Here is a 23,110-nt window from a genome sequence, read left to right as displayed (position 1 = left end):
CTACTCAAAGAAAGAAAAATATTCTCCATAGGCTTTCAGTTTCCAATGTTTGATTAAATTCATAATCAAAATTTTTTATTATACTTTTGCAGTTATTTAATATATATAAAGCCATAGAGGAGATAGGAAAGACTGAGATATAATGACAGTATACAGCAGAGAAAAAGATAAATATAATCCAAGCTTCATGAAGCTTATGTCTCAGCAAAATAGTACCTTATTTTCACCTCAAGGAATCTAGGTTCTCCTTTCCTTTGAGGAAAAACAAAAAAACAAAAAAACAAATGTCTATACTTTTTCTTAGCCATTCCCTAAAGATTAACTTGAGGCAGGAATAGTCAGGGATTTCCAAAGGGGAAACAAACTTTGAAAGGAGGGCCTGAGTGAGCAATGCTAAGAAAGAAAAGGGAAAATGTCGGCAACAGAAAAATCTATGAAACTAAGATCAAATCAGTCAAATAGATAGAAAAAAAAATAGCTCACTGGAAAAGGAGGATCTTATAAAATATTCTGAACATTTGCTTACTTTAGCGTATGGCTTAAGTAAGAGATTTTTTTTACTGAAACATTGAATTGAGCCAATTTATTCGAACCAAAGTTTCTCTTTTCATCTCTATTTTATTTCACGATTTTGTTATGATATCAAATGGATTTCTGAACTGCCAGTCATTTTTTTTGTCAGGATGATGTATGGTGTACATTTCTGAATTTCTTTGGGCTAAATTTGAAGATACTTGCAAAGCCTTTAATATCTTAAATAATTTACTGATAGACAAGTTTAGAACAAATTTTCTCTCCATTCCTCTGCTGCTAACAGATAATTATTTTGGTGTCTTTCAAGGAGATAGTCCCTAGAGTTTAACACAACTACTATCAAAACCCTAAACTGGCTTGAAGGTAAATGGAACCACTTTTTAAAAAAATACAAAATGTCAGTCCCCTCTCCTCTTTATTAACTACAAGAGGTTAAGGAGAACGAGCCTGATCTATAAAATCACTTCTCCAAATCCACTGCAAAAGGGACCAAACTCTCTTTAGACTGATCTCAGATTTTTCAGATGCCAAGAATCAGCTGAGGTAAACAATGCCATGATCCTAGTAGCTGTCATCAGACAGCAACATCACAGCCAAAGTAGGAAAGCCACTCCTCAAGGACTTAAGTATCGAGAGACAGTTACCATCTGTCTGAGATATTTGTTCCTATTTAATAGGTGAAAGTAAAAATAACCAAGTACTCTTAAAGGAGTTCTCTTACAAAAAATAAAAATAAAAAAAGAAGTGCATTAACACATTTTCTTCCAGCCTTTCTAACAGAGATCTAGCTAATTCTGATACAGATGGTCTAAAGACTACACTCTGAGAAGCACTGGTGTGTAGACAAACCTTCTCTCATTCAATCAACAAACCGATCAAGCGGTGATTCCCAGAAAGTGAAACTGGTGCCAGGCTGACTGCTTAAAAATACAGAATTCTAGGCTTCATCGTCAGATTTTCTGGGGTGCTGAAACCTGCTTATAAATCAGTATGTTTAAGTTTTCTGAAAAATTCTAATACACATTCCGTGGCAAGAGAAAGGGATTGTATTTTATTTTCACACACCCATAGGGGGTCCTCGTCCCACAATTTGTTAGCTCTCTGACCTTATCTGATATCATTGGTCTATAAAATGGCTGTTGAGAAGATTAAATAAAGCTATGAATGTTAAGAACCTAGTATGTAGTAAGCCAGGTATTATTGTCATCATTATAGTATATGCCCAGCTCTAAGGAAAATATACGGAGGTAAATGTATGGTTCACAACTTCCATTTAGAAAAATAATATAACAATACAAATTTTAAATATATGTTTACATGCTAAGGCAATGCACACACACAAAAAACAATGCAATATTCAGAGTAATAAAGTAGATTGTAAAATACAGAGAATTAATAAGAACATAGAAAAAAATCATCAAAAGTTTGCTTTAAAATATCTAATTCTTCTAATTCAGGTGACCTAATTCTTATTAATTCATCATATTTTTAGTTATATTAACAAACATTAAAATCATGAGTGATATCAACTTATTATTTAAAACTGAAAGAAGAAAAAGAGCAGATACCTGGGTAAGGGGCCATTGGATAGGCTGCCAGAGGCCAGGAAACCCCTGAAATGTTATGCTGAGTTGTTTATATAAGTACGGGTATTTCCGAGGAGTGATCCACCCCTTTTATTTAATTCTCAAAGGGTTTGGTGGCCCCTCCAAAATGTTAAGGACCACTGAAGATTCCTGTTTAGCGCATTTCATGCGTATCTTTATGTAGGCTGAAGAAATTTAACTTCTGATTACATTCCAAATAATCTTCTTGTTTATTTCATGTTAAATATTCTCTAAATCATTTTCCTCAAGCTTCCACTAGTCAAATATCCTGAGAAAAGAACAAACACTAAGATTTCATTTAAAGAAATATTAAGATTTTCATGGCTACTTCAGCCTATTCAAATTCTGCAGGAATCAGCATGGAAGTTTATTGTATGTGTTTTAAAAGTTCCAGTGACACAGATTAACTGAAGATTATTTTCTGAGTTTTTCCTTTTTATTTCTTATCCACTGCTCAGTCTTTTGAATTATTTTCGATTAGTTCTGTGTTTCTTTTAATCTCAAGTAGAAAAAGTGAAGGAACTTTCCTGGAAGGAAACAATTCAGCTTTGCCAACTTGCATTTTGCCCACCTATCAATTCTTCCACTTTGTGTTTTATGTATAATGTGGTAACAACATTAGTGATGTGACATATTTTTATTTCTCTCTTCCTTAGGTGCGTGTGCAACATTGACTGTTCTCAAACCAACTTCAATCCCCTCTGTGCTTCTGATGGGAAATCTTATGATAATGCATGTCAAATCAAAGAAGCATCATGTCAGAAACAGGAGAAAATTGAAGTAATGTCATTGGGTCGATGTCAAGGTAATGTTCATACCAAAATTCATTTCAAAGAATGTTTTCAGTCTTTGTGTAGAAGTGAAAAGTGAAGATAACTTCTTATTAGGCAGCTGTTTCATTTCTGAAGGGCAGTTCTGATTTATAAAGGATAGTAGAGTCTACTGTAGCATTTGTGTTGATTATAGGAGTTTGAGGGCCTTTTGGCAATAGTCCATATCTTTTTCCATATAATAGGACTGTATCCTCACAATGCCATAAACACAGGAGCCGCTATTTAGAAGATAGCGAACATTCTCCTTGCAGAGGAAAAAAAGAAAGTCAGTATCATTTTAGCAAAAAATCTAAGGATTTATTAGATAACCTTAAATCAAAAGTAAATCACACTATTTTTATGTATCGATTCAATAGAAATATTTCAAGTACATTTTTAAAAGCAGGATGTATGAGAATGTTCTGTTTTGTTTCTTGTTCAGAAACAAACATTTTCTTGGTTTTTGACTTATTTTTTACCCAATTTATCTAATTATAATCGTAAACCTTCTTCTTGCCCTAAACTTTAGAAAACTGGTATTGTTTTATTATTCACTCTCAAACCGAAATTGACATTGTAAATCTGTCTTTGTATAAAGATTGCTTAACACTATAGTTGTAAACTTACTTTATTGCAATGAAGATACTGTTGGAGGAGTAATAAAAGTTTGACGTTAGATATTAAGAAATAGTTGATCAATCTTTATTGTTAATTTTTTAACACAGATAACACAACTGCAACTACTAAATCTGAAGATGGGCATTACGCAAGAACGGATTATGCAGGTATATAATATTTTCTACTACAAAATTTGAGCACTTCTATAAAATAGTCTTGAGTATTCATTTTTTACCGTTGATTTTAAGTTGAACCTTGCAAGACTTCTGATATGTGCTAGTCTTCTCTTGCTTAATTCAGACTTCCAATAGGCAAGGATGAATTTTTTTGAAGCAAAAACGACCTTTTTTTTTTGCCAGAGTTAAAGCAATTGTCAAAAATGTCAGTAAGGTATAATTAACTTGTTTTGACAGTGCAAATGGTACAAATGACAAAACATTTATCAAATTAATGGGCATCAATGGAAATTAATGCAATTTTTGGCAGTATATTATAATAAATGCAAATGTTCTTGTTTGAATTTTCATAAAAGTCAACAATAAAAATGTTTGCTAGTCTCTAAAAAGGTTGGAAAGAAAGGACAGCTATAAATAGAAATACAGGCTGTCTCTATTTAGATGGAAAGTTAAGAAGAGATTTATAATTTTTTAATAATAAATTCCTTTATTTAGAAACTAAAATGTAGTTTCCAACACATGCAAAATTATAAAGTATTTTATGTAAAAATGTAAATCTATTTAGCAACTATAGAATATTATTTTGAGGAATATTTTTATCTAATATAATTTTCCTAAGGTGTGAAATAACTTATGGGTGTGCAAATGGAATTTTAACAGACTCTTACATTTTATACAAAATTTAGGATAAAAAGCATAAAAATAAAATTGTTGAAGTTGAAAATTATGTGTTTTTTTAACAGAATCTTCCATTAAGCTACTTATCATTTGTTACTAGATGGCTAATATTCAATCAAAAAAAATTTCTTCTTATCTTTCAAAATATGCACTACTATTCATTCTTTTTGAAATTGCATTTCCTTTCACAGTATTTCTGATATTATATTTCTATTCAAAGTAAATCTTGATGAAATTGAAAAAAATTAGTCAAATGTTTTACTTATAGATACTACAGACCTCTTAGAATTTGGAAATAATAAAAGGATTCTATTTTTTAACTTTCCATTTTTATCTTAATGTTTTTCAACATGTAAATAAAATTTTTCATGTGCTAGAAACCTGAAATTATCATAGATAATGATACATGGAAAAATATTAGTTCTACTATTGTATAACTGTTCCCAAAGTGTCTTGAAGAGAGATATTAATAGGCCTTCCTTAAAAAGAATAATTCATGGTCAATACATTTGGGAACAGCTCGTATAAATAAATAAATTTTTTACCCGGGACTTCTCACAGCTGTTATGTGCACTATAACATTTTTTGAGATATGCATCTTTCATTTATTGTTTTACTTTTTTGTTTTGAAGAATTTTTGTCTAGAACTAAGTTCCAATTTTTATTTTTTGTTTTTTTGTTTTTTAAATTTTCAATTATAGTTGACACATGATATTATATAGTTTCAGGTATACAACATAGTTATTTGACACATAACTTATGAAGTGATCACCCCAATAAATCTAGTACCAAAATAAACAAACGAACAAAATGGGAACAAACCCATAGATAGAGAGCATTTTGATGATTGCCAGATAGAATGGGGTTGGAATGCGTGAAAAAGAAGAAGAGATTAAGATGTACAAATGCCAGTTATAAAAACAGTCAAGGGGTGTAAAGTACAACACAGGGAATATAGTCAATAATATTGTAATGATAATTTCTAACAAACACAAAATACACACAAATGTAGGCTGGATAGTATAATGAACCCACATATACTAATCACTCAAACTCAGTAACATCAACCCATAACTAACTTAGCCTTATTCCCACCTTCATCCGCTTTTCCCATTTTCAAAATATGTGGAAATAAATGCCGGAAACTGCATCATTTCATTCACGAATACTTTATCTTACATCTCTAAAAGATCGACCTTTTTAAAACAATATTATAGTAACATTATTACACCTAAAATAATATAAATACATACATAATACATAGCTTTTATCAAACTTATTTGAAGAACAACACATTTTTTTGCATCAAGTTTTATAGTACTAGTGTTCCCAAGAATGCACTTTAGAATATACTGAACCACAGGAAAATATTAAAAGTAATAAAAGATAATAATAGAAAATCAAGTTCTGAAGCTAATAATACATGCTTTATGTTTTCAATAAAGTCAAATTTAAATTACATTTTTATTATAAACGATATCTATATCTTAACAGCATTATAAGCCACTGGCTGACATATTTAATTTTACTGTAATCTATAATATTTCTAGATTTTATAAGGATCTCATTTTCATTTAAAGAATAGCTTACATACTGTGCTTAAAAAATCTTTATACTTGCTTGGCAAACTAATTCATTTGGAAAAAATCTTCAAAAATTTAACATTCTATGAATATTTTCTCCATTGAACCATCCATCATTGAACTCATAAGGATTTTGTCCCTGAAACAAAGAACTCTTCAAATTGATTAGTATCAATATGTAAATATATGTGCATTATAAAATTGTACCAAAAAATATCATAATGGAGTTTACCACTCTCTCAGTGTTATCCGTATTACATATAACAATCTGTCCATTTTTAAAGAGTTTGGAGTAGTTAAATTTTTATTCCGAAAAAATTCACTTTTGAGTTTGGTTTTTAACATAATCTCTGATTTTCAGTGTCAGTGCTTTTAATTGACATTATTTTCTGTCACATCACTTTATTGAACATGAGAAGAAAAGAGTATTTGTTTTTAAATACATGCAAATGAAAACTATTCAGATACTCAGTGTTGTTCAAGGTCTTCTAGTTTGACATCAAATTCATCTAGAAAAACTTTTAAGATGAAAGCAAACTTTAAAAATATGTTCGTTGAAATCCAAATTTAAGACAGGAGGGAAGATGATGTCAATTCCTAATTAAATATTGATTCCATATTTTATGATGCCCCTTGAATTTAATTTAAGTATTTTATCTTCATCAATGATCTTATTAAAATACAATGTATACCCCCTTTAGATTCGCATAATATGATTTAAATAATGGTCATGTTCCTCAACATTTCCAAGCTTCCAGTAGCATTTTACTGAATTTTGGAACACAAAATTTGGAAAAAGTGTGAGCGACCAACTGGAGACTCAGAATGTCACGTCCTCTTAACTTCCATTTAACATGCTCCAAACTCCCCAAGGAGGGAAAATAAGAACGACGCGACTCACATCCCTAGAAGTTTGCTGTGCACTCACAGCTAATTTAATGTCACAGTCATTTCCCTTGTTAAACAAACATTCATGGACTCTCCCACCAAAGGGAAGTACTGATCTTAACTTGCATGTTTTCCTTATGTGTCATTAATACTAAAAGTTAAAACCCTTTAACAAACCTCACTTCCCCACACTTTCTTTTCCTTTGAGCCTACCTTAAAGCTATTCATTCAAGAACACAACATTTCTGCTTAAAAAAATTGAAATACACTTTAAAGAAAGCCTAAATCTTAAATATGCTCTCTTCTTTTTAATACAATTGAAAAGAAAGTGACTCCAGTAAGGACGACAGGGACTAATTTCCAAAATTAAATGCAAACAAAGGGAGCCATGCCTTCAGCAAGACTGCCTTGCTGTGGAGTAGAGTGTGACAGAAATTAAGCAGAGCTGTGGATTCCATGATCCTCACAGGCACACGACTGCAGTTGACACCAGGAAACAAAAGAGTTTGCCAGATCATACCTGCCGTTACTTTCCGGTTGTATCTGACTTGGGTCTCTGTTCTGCCCTCTCTCCTTTAATGAGACCCAGAGCATTAGTCTGTCCTGAATTAAGAGCTTTGGATCTCTTTGTTACAAGGCAGAATGACAGGATCCCTGTCTGATAAACTGAAACAAGCTACTTAATGTTATTCTTCCTTCATCAGTCTAGGATTTGCGCTTAGATTTAGATCTTTCTCTTCACTTGCAGAAAGGTTCAGAGAACACAGTTTAATAAACCACAAAGCTAGGGCTTTTAGGGATTTTCATTGTTAGTATTAAATTTTCCTTCTGGAAGTTTTAAAATAGCAAATGTTTTACATCTTTTAAACTTTGCAACATTTTCTTTATATATATATATATATATATATATATATATATATATATATATATATACACACACACCCCCTTCATGCCTTGTCATGAAAAAAAGTAAAGTTCAACTATTATATTTTTCTTCATCTGCTATATGTTTTTTCCCTATGAGGGTGTTTTTCTAAGTCTGGGCATGCTTCAGAAAAATGGCTACATATTTTTTCAATGCAAATGTACTTCATTTTATAAGTTGTTAGATGAAAAATAACCCATTAAGTTAAGTTATTTTATCTTTTATCATCTAGGAAATAAAATCTATTTTCTTTTATGATGCTCTGTACCAATTTCCAAAATAATTTTCAGTAGCTTATAATTAAAATATTCAATAAAACTGTTTAAAGAGAAACTGAAAACATAAAAACAGAACTGCTGAGGAAAATAAATATATTAATGACATAGAATATTATAGTTACTGCATTTATTCCTCAGCTTCCTTGCAACCAGTGTAAAATAAGAAATTATAGTTGAATCAATTCATTCAGAAAATTTTTATAGAGTCCCTGCTAAATGCATTCCACTGTCCTCGGCTTTACAAAAAACACATCATCCTAGGTCTATACTAAAATAGAATTTAGGTTTCATTGTCTGATAAAAATAAATAATCAGTTCAAAGGCCAATGACAAAGTTTCTCTAGTGCCAAATTCTAAAAAAATAATTTAGCATAGATCTTTTTATGAGGCGTCACCGAAAAACATAGAATAGGTAATATCTTCAACGATTTTTATAAAATATGCCAAGAACCTATTCATATGACTGGGGATTTTTTAAATCAATTTTTGATAACATTTTAGAGCATAGTATTAAAATATGTATAACTCAACAATAGTGTTTCTATGGTAAACTAAAGTAATGAGTTACATTTATATATATTTCCAAACTGGAAAAAAATAAATAACACAGAACACTGAGGGAAATGACTGTGAGGAAGAGCTTATCTTCTTCATGGATCTACAGGTTCAACAGGAATGGATAACAGAACAGTCAGAAAGCCTGAATAAAGATTCAAAAAAAATACATTAGATTATAGTATGTATGTGGGGAAAAGAAATTTCCCCTGTTTTTATTAGCTGTTAATGAGAAAAGCAAGCCCTGAGTCACCTCCAGCTTTGGGAGAGAGCCAGGGCCTCCCTAGCTCTGAGTCTAGGTGTGCTGGGAGTCCCTATGTCTACTTATTGCACGTTACACTGTGATTGTTCATCATTTTTTTGTAACATTTAGGGAGGGTTAATTTTTAGAAAATGTTCTCTTTAGAAACCTCTTTTTTATCTTTAAGCAATAATTTAGATATTAAGCTCAGTCTTGAAATATGTAAGAAAGAAATTAGAAATACACATTTAAACCAATTTCTATCCATTCTATTATTATTCCATCAACCCATTTTTTGACACTAAGAGGAAACTGACATCTTGAAACGATATCTAGATAGTCTAAGTGAATTGTCATAATAACTTGTTCTTTGTAGAAACCACTATAATTCACAAAGGCTTTTCACAGTCATTGTCTCCTTCAGTCTTGACAACAGAAATGTGAGAGAGTTATTATATGCATTTGACAGACGAGAAATGGAGGTTCAGGGAGATTAAGTAAAAAGGCTATGTAATAAAGCTAAGGTTCAAACCATCATTGCTAATTCGAAATTCCAGCAAAGTGTGAACAGTGAGGGATCAGGGGAGAAGTGTCACTAACTAACATCCTTAGAGGCTTTGGGATTCACTCTACACCTTGAGAGTTCCAGACTCAAAAATGTTTCACCATGACGTCTACCTTGTTGGTGTGAGATGCTCCAAAGAGTTACTCTTCTCTTTGAATTATAAGCATCCTATAAGGACTATATTGTTTGTTTTTAAAATTCTCCTGTTTTGTTTCTTGTTTTCCTACATACACAAGAGAAGCCAAAGAGAACAGTGTTTGCTACCAAGTATTCCCACATGAATCGAAAATGTGTGTGTGATACTTTGCACTTGTACAAAGATCCGTTCACATTACCTCATTTGCTCTAATGTCAATCCAGTAAAACAGGGTTAAAAACTCTAGGAGAAATAAAAGTGAGGCTAAAAGAAGCTAAGTGGTTGACCTGGAACTGAATGCAGTTATTTTAACATATTGACCACCCACCCATGCAAATAAGGCACTTGCTTGATTTATCTACTATTTGCCTCGATTGCTCTTCCACTATACATACATAGACATGAATATCAAGTGGTTACATATCATATTTATAACATGAATTAATTCAGTCATGTGGCAAAAATATGCATTTAAATGGAGGCTTTTTCCATTTGCTCATGAGCACAAGTTGCACTTCACTGGAAAGCATGTTATGTCTAGGCCAATAATTTGATCTGTAGGAAATAAATAAATAGCAGCAAATGCAGGCAGCAGCTTGTAGCACAAATATTGGTATCAACAGTGAAATAAATAAAAATGTTTGCCCAGGCTATTATGGTGCCACCAGACTAGCCTAGAATATTTAAGCTCAGGAAATGAATTAAGATGTCAAGATTTTCTCAAGATTTCTGAGGAAAAGTGTCTCAATTCAAGTATTTTCCCCTCTGGGATTACATTAGAGTACTGCAAAATTCATAAAGCTTTCTATGAACTCTAACTCACAATTTTTCCTGCTCTCTTGAACTTCTGTGCTTTCATTGTTTTCCCCATAAAATCATGTAGCCAGTCATCTGTAATATTATGTTATGTTCATAGTTATAGATAAACACAGAAATAATATTTGCAATACAGATGAAGGTTTCCTACTGAAGTGTTGCCTTGGGCCCTGATAGACACCCTGAAAAACTTTGTGTTTTATGCTCCAGTTCATAAATGCATTCTGCATCATTTATGTGCACTTTTTCCTATTCGAATTGCTCCTTCTGAAACAAATTTTTCACCTTGAGGTGTTACTTCTCTACCTTTCCTTTCTATAAAAGTGTGGCAGCCAGTGGTTAAACCCACTAAAAATCAGACAGGGCTGAGTTTAAACACTGGCCATACTTTTATTGATTATTTAACCCTGAGCCAATTAGTTGACCTTTCTGAACCTAAGTTTTTTCATCTGTTCTATGGAGATAAGTCTGCTTCCATAGGGTTGAATTTTAAATTAAAAGACATCATGTAAGGCAACTAGTAAGCTGGCTATTATTATTTTCCATTTGATTTGACAATGGAAAATTTATTTTTATAGGAAATATAACAGATTATATGAGATATGGTCCGTTCATATGATATGTGTTTAGAGTTTTTATATATATTGTCATTTATGAACTCAAAATTAAAAGGTTTATTTTTTTCCTCTTCAAGTCACATGACAACTGTTGCAAGAAACTTTGACTGATTTAATCATCTATAAAGAAATATTTATTGAGCACCTACCATGTATGTCTTCAACACATTGATATGTCTAAACATTCACATGGCCAATTTTCAGTTTTCCTTCAATCAACATAATTTTATACATAGTATATTTTGATCACTTTAAAATAATACAATCACCAGATTATCATCCCAATGAGATTCAAATGGAAATTTAAGGAGAGGACATAACATTTGGCAGAACTGCAAGAGCATGATATTTGTTATGTTTCTTTTCCATTTGACCTTTAAAATTAGTCATTTATATCCCAAGGTATATGTTTGAAGGATCTATATATTCATTACTTGAAAAAAAACCATGTAATGGGTGACCATACTGATGGGGAGGTGTCAAACAAAAGTAACAAGAATGTGGTATATACAATAATTTATTTCTAGTTATGTAAAAAATTATTTTCATTCAGAAAAGTTAATATTTACACATCATCAATACACACACATACACACCTTAAAGAGGCAGAGCATCAAGGTCAGAAAAAATGTTTTCAACATAAACTGATCATCAAGGAAACACAAGTCTACTAAGCAGAGGACGCAAAGAGAAAAAGCTATTTGAGCTCAAACTAGATATCACTAGTGAAAGTGACATAATTCTCCACCTTAATTTAACTTTTTACCTTACACATGTTATTTTCATTCCTAGGAAAAGTAGTGTAAGTATGAGTCGAATGTGTAAAACTAAAAGAAGAATAGGCTATGTCCAAATGCTCTGTATAATTTCAAGACACATCGTTTTCCATAAAACTAATCAATAGAATTCAAGCAGTTTCAAAAATCCACAATATCCAGAGCACTTTCATTTGCTGTTCTTGTTAACGAGTCTGACATGCCCCAAACATATGAACCCACATTATCAAGCACATTAAAAATTCAGTTCTCACATCTTGATGATTTGAGACTGTGTACAAACATAATCAACTAAAAATATTTTTAAATGTCTGTGAAACTAAAATCTCTCAGAGAAATTGCATTTCTAAACACTGTTACTTATTTCATGGGTCATAGCTTATTCCCTTTAGTTTTCATCTGCTCATGAACACAAGGAAAATTCTCAGACTTTTATTTTGAACTCAAATGTAATCAAGAGAAACCTAATTTATGAGCCAAACTTCAGGCATATCAATGTATGGAAATCAGTGCTAAGGCTTGAGGGAAGCAGTGGTCCAGTCACATGAAAACAGCAATGAGGACCAAGGAGGACAGTACCCCATACCATCTCTGAGTCCTGAGATATAGAGGAGGAGAACAGGACTACCTTGTCAGAAGACTGAAGAGATTTGGTATTCTCAGGGAAACCTAGTGCTTTGGTATGCAAGAAGAGAGATGAGAATTTGAGTGGAGCTTCTGAGAAGAGGGGAATTGGCTGATTATAGAGCACAGTTCCAAGTGAACTTTGGGAAGTGGTCGAAAATTGCGGCCAGAGAGACAAGTTTAGTCAAGGACAGAGAACCAACGAGAGCAACACGTTATGGATATAATGGTTCACTGGAGGAACAACTGGGACAGGACAGGGCAAGAAATAGATATTGACTAAATTCAGGATCAAAGCTCTTGATCTTGTAGACCCAGAAATCTAAATTTTCAACACATCAAGAGAGAGTTTTAGCTCAGTGGTGAACTCAAATTAACTAAATTCAATGTTTGTGTATTGATTTGCAATGAGAAAAAGTTACCTGGAGGACTTGGATCCTCTGACCAGTGCATTCTCTTCTTAGAGTCGAATACTCTGAGAAGCCCAGGTAGAATGAGTGAGTTAGTTCACTTAAGACTAAATAGAGCATATATTCTTTAGATGTTTAAAGCACCAAGCTAAAATAGCCTGATGCAAATGTCCACACAATAAGGATACTCTTGCCCTCAAATTAGTATAGTTAACAAGTGCCTTGGGCCAGGACCTCCTTTCCCATGGTCGGAGCTTGCACTAACAATATTGGCCACTGACTCTCCTTTGCTGAGTTTCCATTTCTGTGTAGTTCTTGTTCAATCTACCTAATTTCCTAGATACAGTAAATTTAATCAGGGCAAAGTGGAGGCCTGTTCTCCCAGAAGCCATTTGATGATTTTAAGGCACTGTAGGGCTCTGGAAAAGCACAGGGCAATCTCACTCTTCTTACTTCTGAGTTCCTCTGAGATCTCATTCAATAGCCTCCAAGAAATGACAATATTAGTACAGAATACCTATATTAACCTTATTATTGGTAGGCCCTTCTACATTGTGAAAACTGCAGAAAGTTTTTACACAAAGTTAACTTTGAGAGCCATTCTTTAACAGATAATTCAAAAAGGGTTTGACCAATAACAAAGAAAAATGAACAAATCTTAGAAAGCAAGTTTAATATTTTTGGTATGTGGTAAAGTAATTCTTGGCACTTATGCTGATAAATATCCTTTATGGTGACATCGTTAACATTACATTTCATAAAACATAAACAGAATTAGTTTATTAATTATCCCACACAGAATGAGATGGAAGGTTCTGCAGAGAGTTGTGAATGTATCTTCAATGTTTGATAGTATAACATAATATGTCTATAAAATTATGGCCAATAAAAAAAAAATCCACTGCTTTTAACCTTTCTTAACATTTTCTAAAATGTAAAACTATTTAAATCATACATAAGAAAGTCCTCTCTTAGGAATAGTTTATTTAAAAATTTCATTTAATAATGGAAATAAATCTGTTGAACTAAAAAAAGAAACATTAAATAAACCTTTAAAAATTGTTCAGAAAATAAAGCCTAAAAAACAAACTCCATTTGTCCTCCAGAAATTAAGTATTCCAGAAAGATCATGTTATTAGTCTACAGAGGTGAAACCAACAAGCAATTAGTGTTTTGTCAGGCAGTACACATCTGAATTCACTTCTGCAGCTTGACTGTTTATGTACTGTCACAATTATTCTACAAATCTTGCACCACTAGGTTTTTTTTCCTATTTATTTTTCTGTTACTTAACAGGTCCCAGGGAAGTTGAAAATTTTTGGTTGCTCAAAATAATCTCTGCGCACATCCCACTCTTGTTCCCACACCCCTAGCCACTCGCCCTTGCTCACGGTTGGCATATATGCCTTTGTTTCTGATTTTCAATAAAATGTAGCTCTGGAAGCATGAGGAAGAACCAACAGGCAATCCAGAGAAACCTATCTGTAAGGTAGTTTTAATAAAGTGTTCACATTGTTTTCTATATGTAGAACATATATAAGCATAGCACTCTGTCAATATTAATTCTCACTTATCTAAGCAGATATTCAGGACTGTATTTTAACATTCAAGCTGGCCACCTTCTGCAATTTAGTATGCTTCTTAGCTGTTCACCTTAGCCATGAATTGGTATGTGCTTAAGAAACATAGGTAATTGTAACATTATCCTAAGAAAACCATTGTTATTTTCATTATAATTATGATTATTAACATTGTCATCATCATAGCAGAAAAATAATACCGCTGGAATAGGATTACTTTGTTTATTCCAAAATCAACTAGAAATCATATGTATTATCTTTGTTTTGAGTTCTCTACAAGGCTATTCTCTAATCATATGAGTGGTCATATTCATTTCTTAATTTCATTTGAATTTCAGAGCCAATGACTTACAAATAGCATTTTGTAGGAGAAAGAGCCTGGAATAAAAATGTGGAAACTTTCGATTTAGTCTCACCTCTATTATAAGTTAATGTATCGAAACTTAAACCAGTATCCAGTCTCATAGAACCTAAATATTCTCATCAGTAAAATTTGAAAATAAGATTAGATTATAATGATATCTTTTTGGATTTAGGGTTCTATAACCAAGAATATACATTTAGTTCAGAAATCAAAAAATTGAGGGAAAGTGGTTGACAAATGACAGCAGTTCCCAGCTGGGGCAACATTTGGCAACGTCTCAAGATATTTCTGTTGTCTGGGGCAAGGCGTGCTACTCGCCTCTAGTCTATGAAAGCCAGGCATGCCGCTAACATCCTGCAATGCCCAGGACAGGCCCCTACAATGAAGAATTATCCAGCCAAAATGCCAGTAGTGCTAAGGTTTGGAAATCCTACTTTATGGTGTTAGAAATTGGAAAAACACATATTATGTGCATTCTAGAAATTGGGAGACACTATGAAGTCTAGAGCTGGGTTCCCTGATCATTTCTCAAGTCTTCTGTGCCCTCATAGGAGATACAATTTCAGATGGAAGATCATTGGTTTAGTCCAAGTTTATTTTTTTCATCGTACTGCTTCAAACACACACACATACACTTTAGAAAAAAATAATAGCTGTTTCATGAATAGAAACATCCTTTAAGTTTTCACAAATAAGAAGGAATATCTGTTTTGGAAAAAGCTTATCAGAGTGATAAAAATTTGTTTAGCTAAAGAGGAAGTTATACTCTTAGTTATCATAAGTTATTGAGGAAAATCTCATAGGAATAATGGGTCTCCTTTTCAGCATTTCTAACTAATATTCTAATGACTTGTGTCTCTACTTCGCTTCTGTTCAAAACTGTGTCATCTTTTTGTCTGTTTTAGCTACTCCTTACACATTTCGACTAAATTTCTAAAGCAAACACTGCCTATTTGAAAGATCTTCCATAATGTTCTTTGAGGAGACAACAGCAACCGTTTCAAAGCTTCTTTTTATTATCTGGCACTTCCACAGTATAAATCTTTGTAAACCTTGGTTCATAGAAACATATTTAAAACTAACTGGCTAAATCCTATTAAAGTGTCCAAAGGCAATTCTTAAGACTGAAATTGTGTTGTTCATGAAAAAATGCTTGAAACGGCATTAAAACTCAAGTATTTATGAAAAACTTCCTAGTTCGAACAGAAGAGGAGCCTGAAGATGTCTCTTAAATGGCAACTTAGTACTCAACTAGACTGTGCCACATTCCTTAGAGAAGGACACCAATGTGCAATACCGTTTAGTGACACCCAGACACAGATCTTCCTTGGAACAGGAAATAAACCTTGCTGCTTCGGTTTGCTATCATATCTAGTGAAATAAAGTTATTGGTTTTGTTACAAGGACAATGAGGATATTTGTTTAAAAAGACAACTTGAAAAAACAGCAAAGACAACAGGAAATGATAAATGAGCAAGTCTTTGCTACAGTAATTACTTTAGTATTGAAACGAATAACTTTCACAGCAATGCTATTTTCTGTCTTGAATTACTTACACTGCTATCTATTCATACAGTATGTGTATCATTTGCCTTTTTCTGGAATAAAAAAATATTAAAGAAGGAGGAGTTTTTAAATGAATTGTCAGAGATTTGTTTTAATTTTTGAAAGACATATGATGTCTTTTTTGGTAACAGACTGTCTCCGAAAGGTGAGACAATTTTTTTTCATGTATGCTAGTTTTATGCCAAAAGTTAGTCATTAAAGGAAAACAATGAAGTAAATTTTTCTGGTACAAATAAATGAAATAACATACGAGTATCTATAATCCATTTATCGAATGTTATTCTGCATGTGGTTTGTTAATTTCCTATTGAAATGTTTTGAATTTGTGGAAAACACACCAGACAGGTTACCAAAAGACCTAAATTCTAAACCTAGCTGTTCAACTTTCAAATGCTATATAATCTTGAAAAATCTCCTAATCTCTCTAAGAATCTTTAAAATGAATATTATATGTTTTTTTGTCTTTTTCACGTTTTAGAAACAAAAGCCCTTTGTGAGATGTGACTCAATATGCAGTTATAAGGAATTATCATTGGCACAAATTTAGGATGGGAATACTTCTAATGCCAATGAGTTTTTCATGTTGTCATCAAAGTGTTAATTATTTTCCAGATCGAAATAATTATTTAATTTAGATAGCATAATTTGATTTAATTTTAACAAAATTCAAACTGAAGGTTTATAAATTCTTGAGTTCTATTTTCCCATTTCTGTGTGTGGGTGTATTAATTGGTCATATAAAAAAATAGATGACAAGTCTTTTGGCCTCAATCTTCCCTTGACTATGCATAAAGCTTCAAATTTATGTCCCAGGTGGTTGTCTTCCCCACTGATTGACTTGACTCTTGTTTCAGCCCCATTTTCTAAAAGCACCAGGGCTATTTGGGGCAATCATTCATATTGCTACAATGACTTTTTCCCCTCAACATGTTCCCAAGTGGTTGAAGAGGTCATTGTGTTCAAGATGTATAAAATGTTTCAATATCTGAGTAAAAATTGTGTTAGCCTAAAGTAATATTACTTAGCCTTGTTAAAATAATATTACTTAGCCCTATTACAGTTCTATTATAAACTCTATTAGAATTTGAATCTAGCAGTATGTCAATTAAAATTGAGTTTAAAATATTAAGAGATTATTTCAGATAAGACACATTCCACATTCCCACATTTTGGTTATGAGTTTGACTCATTAAGAATTTCATCAATAAATAGAAACATAAACATTCCTGCTACCAGCAACAGACGGATTTTAAATTATAACTCTTATCTTCTCTCTGGGTTAATAGAAAATAAAGAAGTAAACAATCTAGTCACTTGTATTCATGAAGATTAAATTCTCACCTCCCCCCCTCATAGAAATGAGCCCCATTCTGTATTTAGATTTCTTTAGAGAACTAGAATGCTTGTTTTCTTGATCATCTAATCTATTGGTTAATAATTCTCAATATAAATAAAATTATTTCTTTTAATGAACAAAGTTTTCTCATTGGGACTTAATTTTTATGGTTGCCTTTTATTAAAGAAAAAGAAACTTCTGTAGTTTACCTTCATAGTTTATATTTACCTTTACATACCATAATATTTTCAGTTGAAGGGCTAGTTAGAGTTTGGCAGAATACATCTACAAATTATTATTAGACTTTGTATTTAATTTTAAAACTTGAAATAGCATTGTTCATTCAGTGCTCTATGTGACATTTTAAAAACCTGAGCAAACAGTATTGTTCTTGGAAAAGAAAAGCCCTTTCTTACTAGATTCAGCATTTAGAAACAATATTAACTAATTTGAATCAGAAAATTGTCTCTGAAAACCTGAAATATGAACTTTATATGAATATAAACTTTAGGAAAATGATCACACCTCTTATTCCCTGCCATGGTCTTATACTATTTCTTTTGAGTGGCTCTTAATATTCGCCCAAACACCATATGTGATGGGATCCATCCCAAAGCCACAGCTCACTTTTGCTTCTGTCAGAGCCCAGGCTTACTGCACTCCACACTTCAGATCTGTGCCAGGCACTTATGCCCTGGAGTAGAACTCTGTTAGTAATAAGCATGTTATAATCATTCTACCAGGCATTGTCATCTCATATGTCAAGATCACTTGTATATTTTACTACTATTTCTTCACCCCCTAAAAGAAAATGGTGCTTTCAAGTGAATAAAGCTCTCCTGCCTTATTCTTTAGGCAGAATTCTTACATTCCTTGGGATGACAAAGGTTCCCTTTCTGCCCCTCGGAGGAAAAAAAAAGACTAAGAGGCATCATTAATCATGCAAACTGTCTACAGCAACAGTGCCAAGAAAATGATCATTCCTATATCAACCATCAATATTCCTGACACCTGTCTAAAAACTCAGGTCATGCATATCCATCTGCTTTTAGAGAAGTGTCAATGTACAAACATCCTTTCTCTATTTTTAGGGTTATATTAAAATTATTCATCACCTGCCTGTCAGTTCATCCAATTTGTCATATTATCCTGATCTACCAATGTCTATTATTGGTCATCCCCCTTTAGCATTGTGTTTTTAGAGCACTAGGAGGTAGGGTGTTTTTTTTTTGAAACTGTCAAATATATAAGAGGCAGTGGAATCCTACTATAGGCCAGAGTTGTCACCAAGAAATTACTATGCTCGATGTCCCCTCATGCTTAACAGAAAATGCAGATGTTTGGAATTCCTGTGTCTACTGCAAGGTCTACTTCAATCTAATTGCTGGTAAATGACTTCTGGTTTCTGATGACTTTCATTATAAGATCCACAATATTTCTATATTGGGAAATGGTTACAAGAGGTTAAAAATAGACCTTATAAATGAAAACAAATGTTTTTAAAATTAAGGGATTAAAATTAAGGGATTAAAGAAAAGCTGTTTTGACAGAAAACTGCCAACACTCAAATGCCTAGGAATATTTTGACCTATGCAAAATTAGAAATTAAATAGAAATTTTGATGGAAAAATATGACAGCATCAGAAACTTAAAATGATGATACGTCTCATCTCTTATTCTTAGCATAAAAGTCATAATTCCTAAGACCAGCTGGCAGTCATTCAAATTTTTCACTTGTCGCAAATCATTTTAACATTTTTATTTTACATTTAATGTAATTTTAATACTAATATAACTCTTTCTCTATTTCCTTGCCTTTTTCTCCTTTTACGCATTTCCATTATCTTCTGCTAGCACCTGTGAAATGAGTTACAATATCTTTGAATAGTAGGCATTGCCATGCAGGTGGCAAAATCTCAGAATTGAGATTTAACGCACCCTTGATTGTAGTTGTTGTTGTGCACTAAACCCCTGGGAGAACTGCATTGGGTCCTCTATTTGACCATGAGCCCTAATGTTCTGATCTTAGGTAGATAATCTCAATGTCTTTTCCTGACAACAGTCTCATCCATTACTCTATATAGTGATAGCACATAAAGTCACAGACTGAAGTGCTCAGTCTGTGAGTCCAATGACTTTCCCCAGAATTTGCATAAATATGTTAAAATCCTAAAAGCAATTAGCAAATTAGTAGAGTGTCTCTTCAGAACCTTTCTTGCTATAGTTAATACTGTTGCCTGAGCTCATCAAAATGATAAATTCCTAGGCTAGAAGAGTGCCACTGTTTATTCAGACACTATCAAGTGGTCTGATTTAAACTGTGACACCTTTGAAGTAAAGTACACTGATTCTTAAGCTGGTGATATCCAGGACTTCAAAGTGGCAGGTACAGCAAAACAACCTGACCACAAAATTTACTCAAGTGGAAGATGCAGTGCCTTAGAGAGATTGTGATTTGTTAGTTAATTGGGTTCAGAATTTTAATTAGTGAACTTATGAGGGTTGATCTATTTCTCACTGATATTGGTAATATTTGTTTTGACTTTTTGGAAATAAGGAAATTCAGAGACAAACTACACCCAAGTCACTCTCTAACTTTAAATACAGAGAGCCATGTTACTCGAACAAGCACTTTTATACTAAATAATACTTATTCAAATAACTTTTTTTACAGCAAATAGAAAATAAGGCATTAAAGAGTGCTGCAGTAGAAATAAAATAATAGAAATAGTAGAAAATAGATTTATTTTTTATTCACTTTGTGTCATGCATTAAATTTACAACATGCTGTCTTATATCCTCACAGCCTGCCTGGAGAAAAGACATAATAAGTCCTTTCTAAAAATGAGGACAGTATACCCAGAGATGCTTCTGTAATAGAGCAGAGATTCAAGCCAATGGAGTAACTATGACTGGCAATAAGAGAAGTCAGGTGTTACAGAGAAGTTAGTGCTTGCATTAGGTTTATCTGGTAGTAAAAAGAAAAAAGCATTATAAACACAGGGAACAGCATTTGATAAGCAGGTAGTTTTTTAGGAAATGGCAAATAGTTTGGGATGGCTGAAGCATGGGATGAGCAAGGGAAACAAATGGGCTAAAACAGGAATAGTGGTATGGAACCTTAATCATTTGGAAGGAAAGTTGAAATCTACCTTTTGCTGAATAAGAGGCCACTGAGGTATCATAAATGATGTCATATTTTTTTAATTAAAAAAAAAAAAGAACCCTGGCAACAAAGTGAAGAATAGGCTAGAGATGGAACACACACAAGGCAAGATGAGTTAAGAGAACACGGCGTTAACCAGACAACAGCGAAACATGAACGTTGTTAATGGTGGTGGCAGCAAAAAGGAAGAAACAGATTTGGGGTGGACTTAGGAGCTAAAAGTGTACCAGATTTGTTAATTGGCCAGATATAAATAGCAAGAGAAGGAGATAGTCAAAGAAAATATAAAGGTCCCTTGCTTGACTGCCTAGATGAATGATAGTTTCATTCTCTAAGATAAAGCAGTATGAAAAGGAGCAGATTTGGGGCAAAATATTGAATCAGTTTTTTACCTGTTCTGTTTGAGGACATCAGTGTAGAAATGAACACATTGTAGCTAGAGGTGTGGAGAGAAGTGGAGATGGACATATTGATGTGGTAATCCTCAAACAGTAGCTGAGCTTAGAGGTGCCAAGGGAATGCAGGTAGAGGGAAAAGCAAAGCCGACCAAAAATAAATCCCCACAGAACAGGGACTCCATAAGAAAAAGCCCTGGAAGCAAATGGAAATTGTGGAAACACCCTGTAGTTTCCTCGTTCCTTCCTTCCTTCCTTCCTTCCTTCCTTCCTTCCTTCCTTCCTTCTTCCTTCCTTCCTTCTATTTTCTTCCTTCTTCTTTTCCTTCCTTCCTTCCTTCCTTCCTTCCTTCTTCCTTCTTCCTCCCTCCTCTCCTCCCTTCCTTCCTTCCTTCCTTCATGTTTCTTAAAACTCTAACGTCAAATAAATGTTCACTTCGCTTTCAGAGTTGTATTTTAAAATGTTCTTCCTGTTGCAAAGTTTATTTGCATGTACAAGTATGTCTGAAGCTTACTATTGGCCCTAGCCTCTTCTGTGCTCTTAAAGATGCTACCCTCTTATCTTTCTTCCCTTAGCAGGACCCTTCACAGCATTCCAAAGGAAGCCTGCCTACTTAACGTCCACCCGCACCCCGTGTGTCCTCTCTGCTACCTCTAATTGTCTTCACAGTGTTGAATGAGAACAGAATTTTATTTATGTATTTGTGTTTTTACCTTTTGTTTTGCCTTCTTTTGTTATAATATAACCTTAATGAGGACAGGGACTTCATCTTGTTCCCCACTATAAATACAGCACCTGGAAAAAAATGCCTGGCATATAGTAGACACTCAATAATTACTTGTAAAATTAATAAGACTGATATCACTCTAGAAATCAAACTATATGAATTTTTAAATGAAGTTTTATATCAAATTAATGTTACTTTTGTTTTCTTCTTAAGACGTTTTGACCACAGTAGTATTTTTGTTATTTTACAAAACTCCTAATGCAAAGCCACAGAAACAGAAGGTGCTAAGATTTTTTTGACCCCTAGAAAGATGGATTTCAGTTTGAGGGTTTTATTTTTTATCTCTACTGGGCATTTAAAAAAACATTTTAAGGAAGGATCTGTATAGAAAATATAATTCTAAACATTGCTTTGGAGGTAATAGCAGAGACTGTTTACTGAAAGGGGAAGAAAGAGACCTTCATATGCAAATGTATGGCATTTGAAAATGTCATATGGCTACATCTACATATAAATAAGCTGCTCTCTGAATTCCAGGGAAGGGAGACTTTGTATAGCATTAGCCAATTTCTATATCAAAATAAAGTAAACTGATAGAGTAGCAGTGAGTCAAGACATGGAAGAACACATTTTCACTACCTCTTAATACAGTTGTGGCACTCCAGGTCAAAGACCACCTGACCAAAATGCAAACCAATATGAAGTCAAATCCCGCAGTACTTGAATGGCAATAGAAATGAACCAGCTAGAAGAAAAGGGATTCACAGATTGAGGGAAAAAGAAAATTACAAGTTCCTATTAAGTATTTGCTTCTTTCTAAATATTGACGTGGAAATCAGGGGCCTTATGATGTCTGCTACACTTAACCTCTGTGTCAGGATTGTTCTTTATGTAGGGTTCTAAAAGTTGGACTAAAAGAGCAAAGACCTTTAATTTTTACCTCTTTCCAATTTCATATTTGGTCCATTGCCTTAGTACAAGATGGTCACTTTGGGAAAATTCTTCTGGTAAACCATAGTATGTAAACTACCAGATAGGGATGAATAACTCCTCTCTATTAAATGAATTATCTTTCCAAGACACCAAAGTGCCATTCTATAACCCATATTTTTCCTACATTGTTATGGTGTACCTCGA

The 23,110-nt window shown here is 33.1% G+C and overlaps 1 protein-coding gene across 1 annotated transcript in view; it reads left to right on the top strand.

Moving 5' to 3' along the window:
- The window catches only part of TMEFF2 (transmembrane protein with EGF like and two follistatin like domains 2), a 214,401-nt gene that overhangs the window by 164,069 nt on the left and 27,222 nt on the right, over positions 1–23,110 (top strand). The window contains exons 6-7 of the mRNA XM_039844298.1: positions 2,798–2,946; positions 3,679–3,738. Of these exons, the coding sequence (XP_039700232.1) occupies positions 2,798–2,946; positions 3,679–3,738 (209 nt within the window). The remainder of the gene's footprint in view (positions 1–2,797; positions 2,947–3,678; positions 3,739–23,110) is intronic.

This window comes from Pteropus medius, unplaced genomic scaffold (assembly GCF_902729225.1).
Source record: "Pteropus medius unplaced genomic scaffold, Ma_sr-lr_union100, whole genome shotgun sequence".
Classification (NCBI taxonomy): domain Eukaryota; kingdom Metazoa; phylum Chordata; class Mammalia; order Chiroptera; family Pteropodidae; genus Pteropus; species Pteropus medius.
Note: the sequence above shows the minus strand (reverse complement) of the source record. Positions and strands in the feature narration are given on the sequence as shown.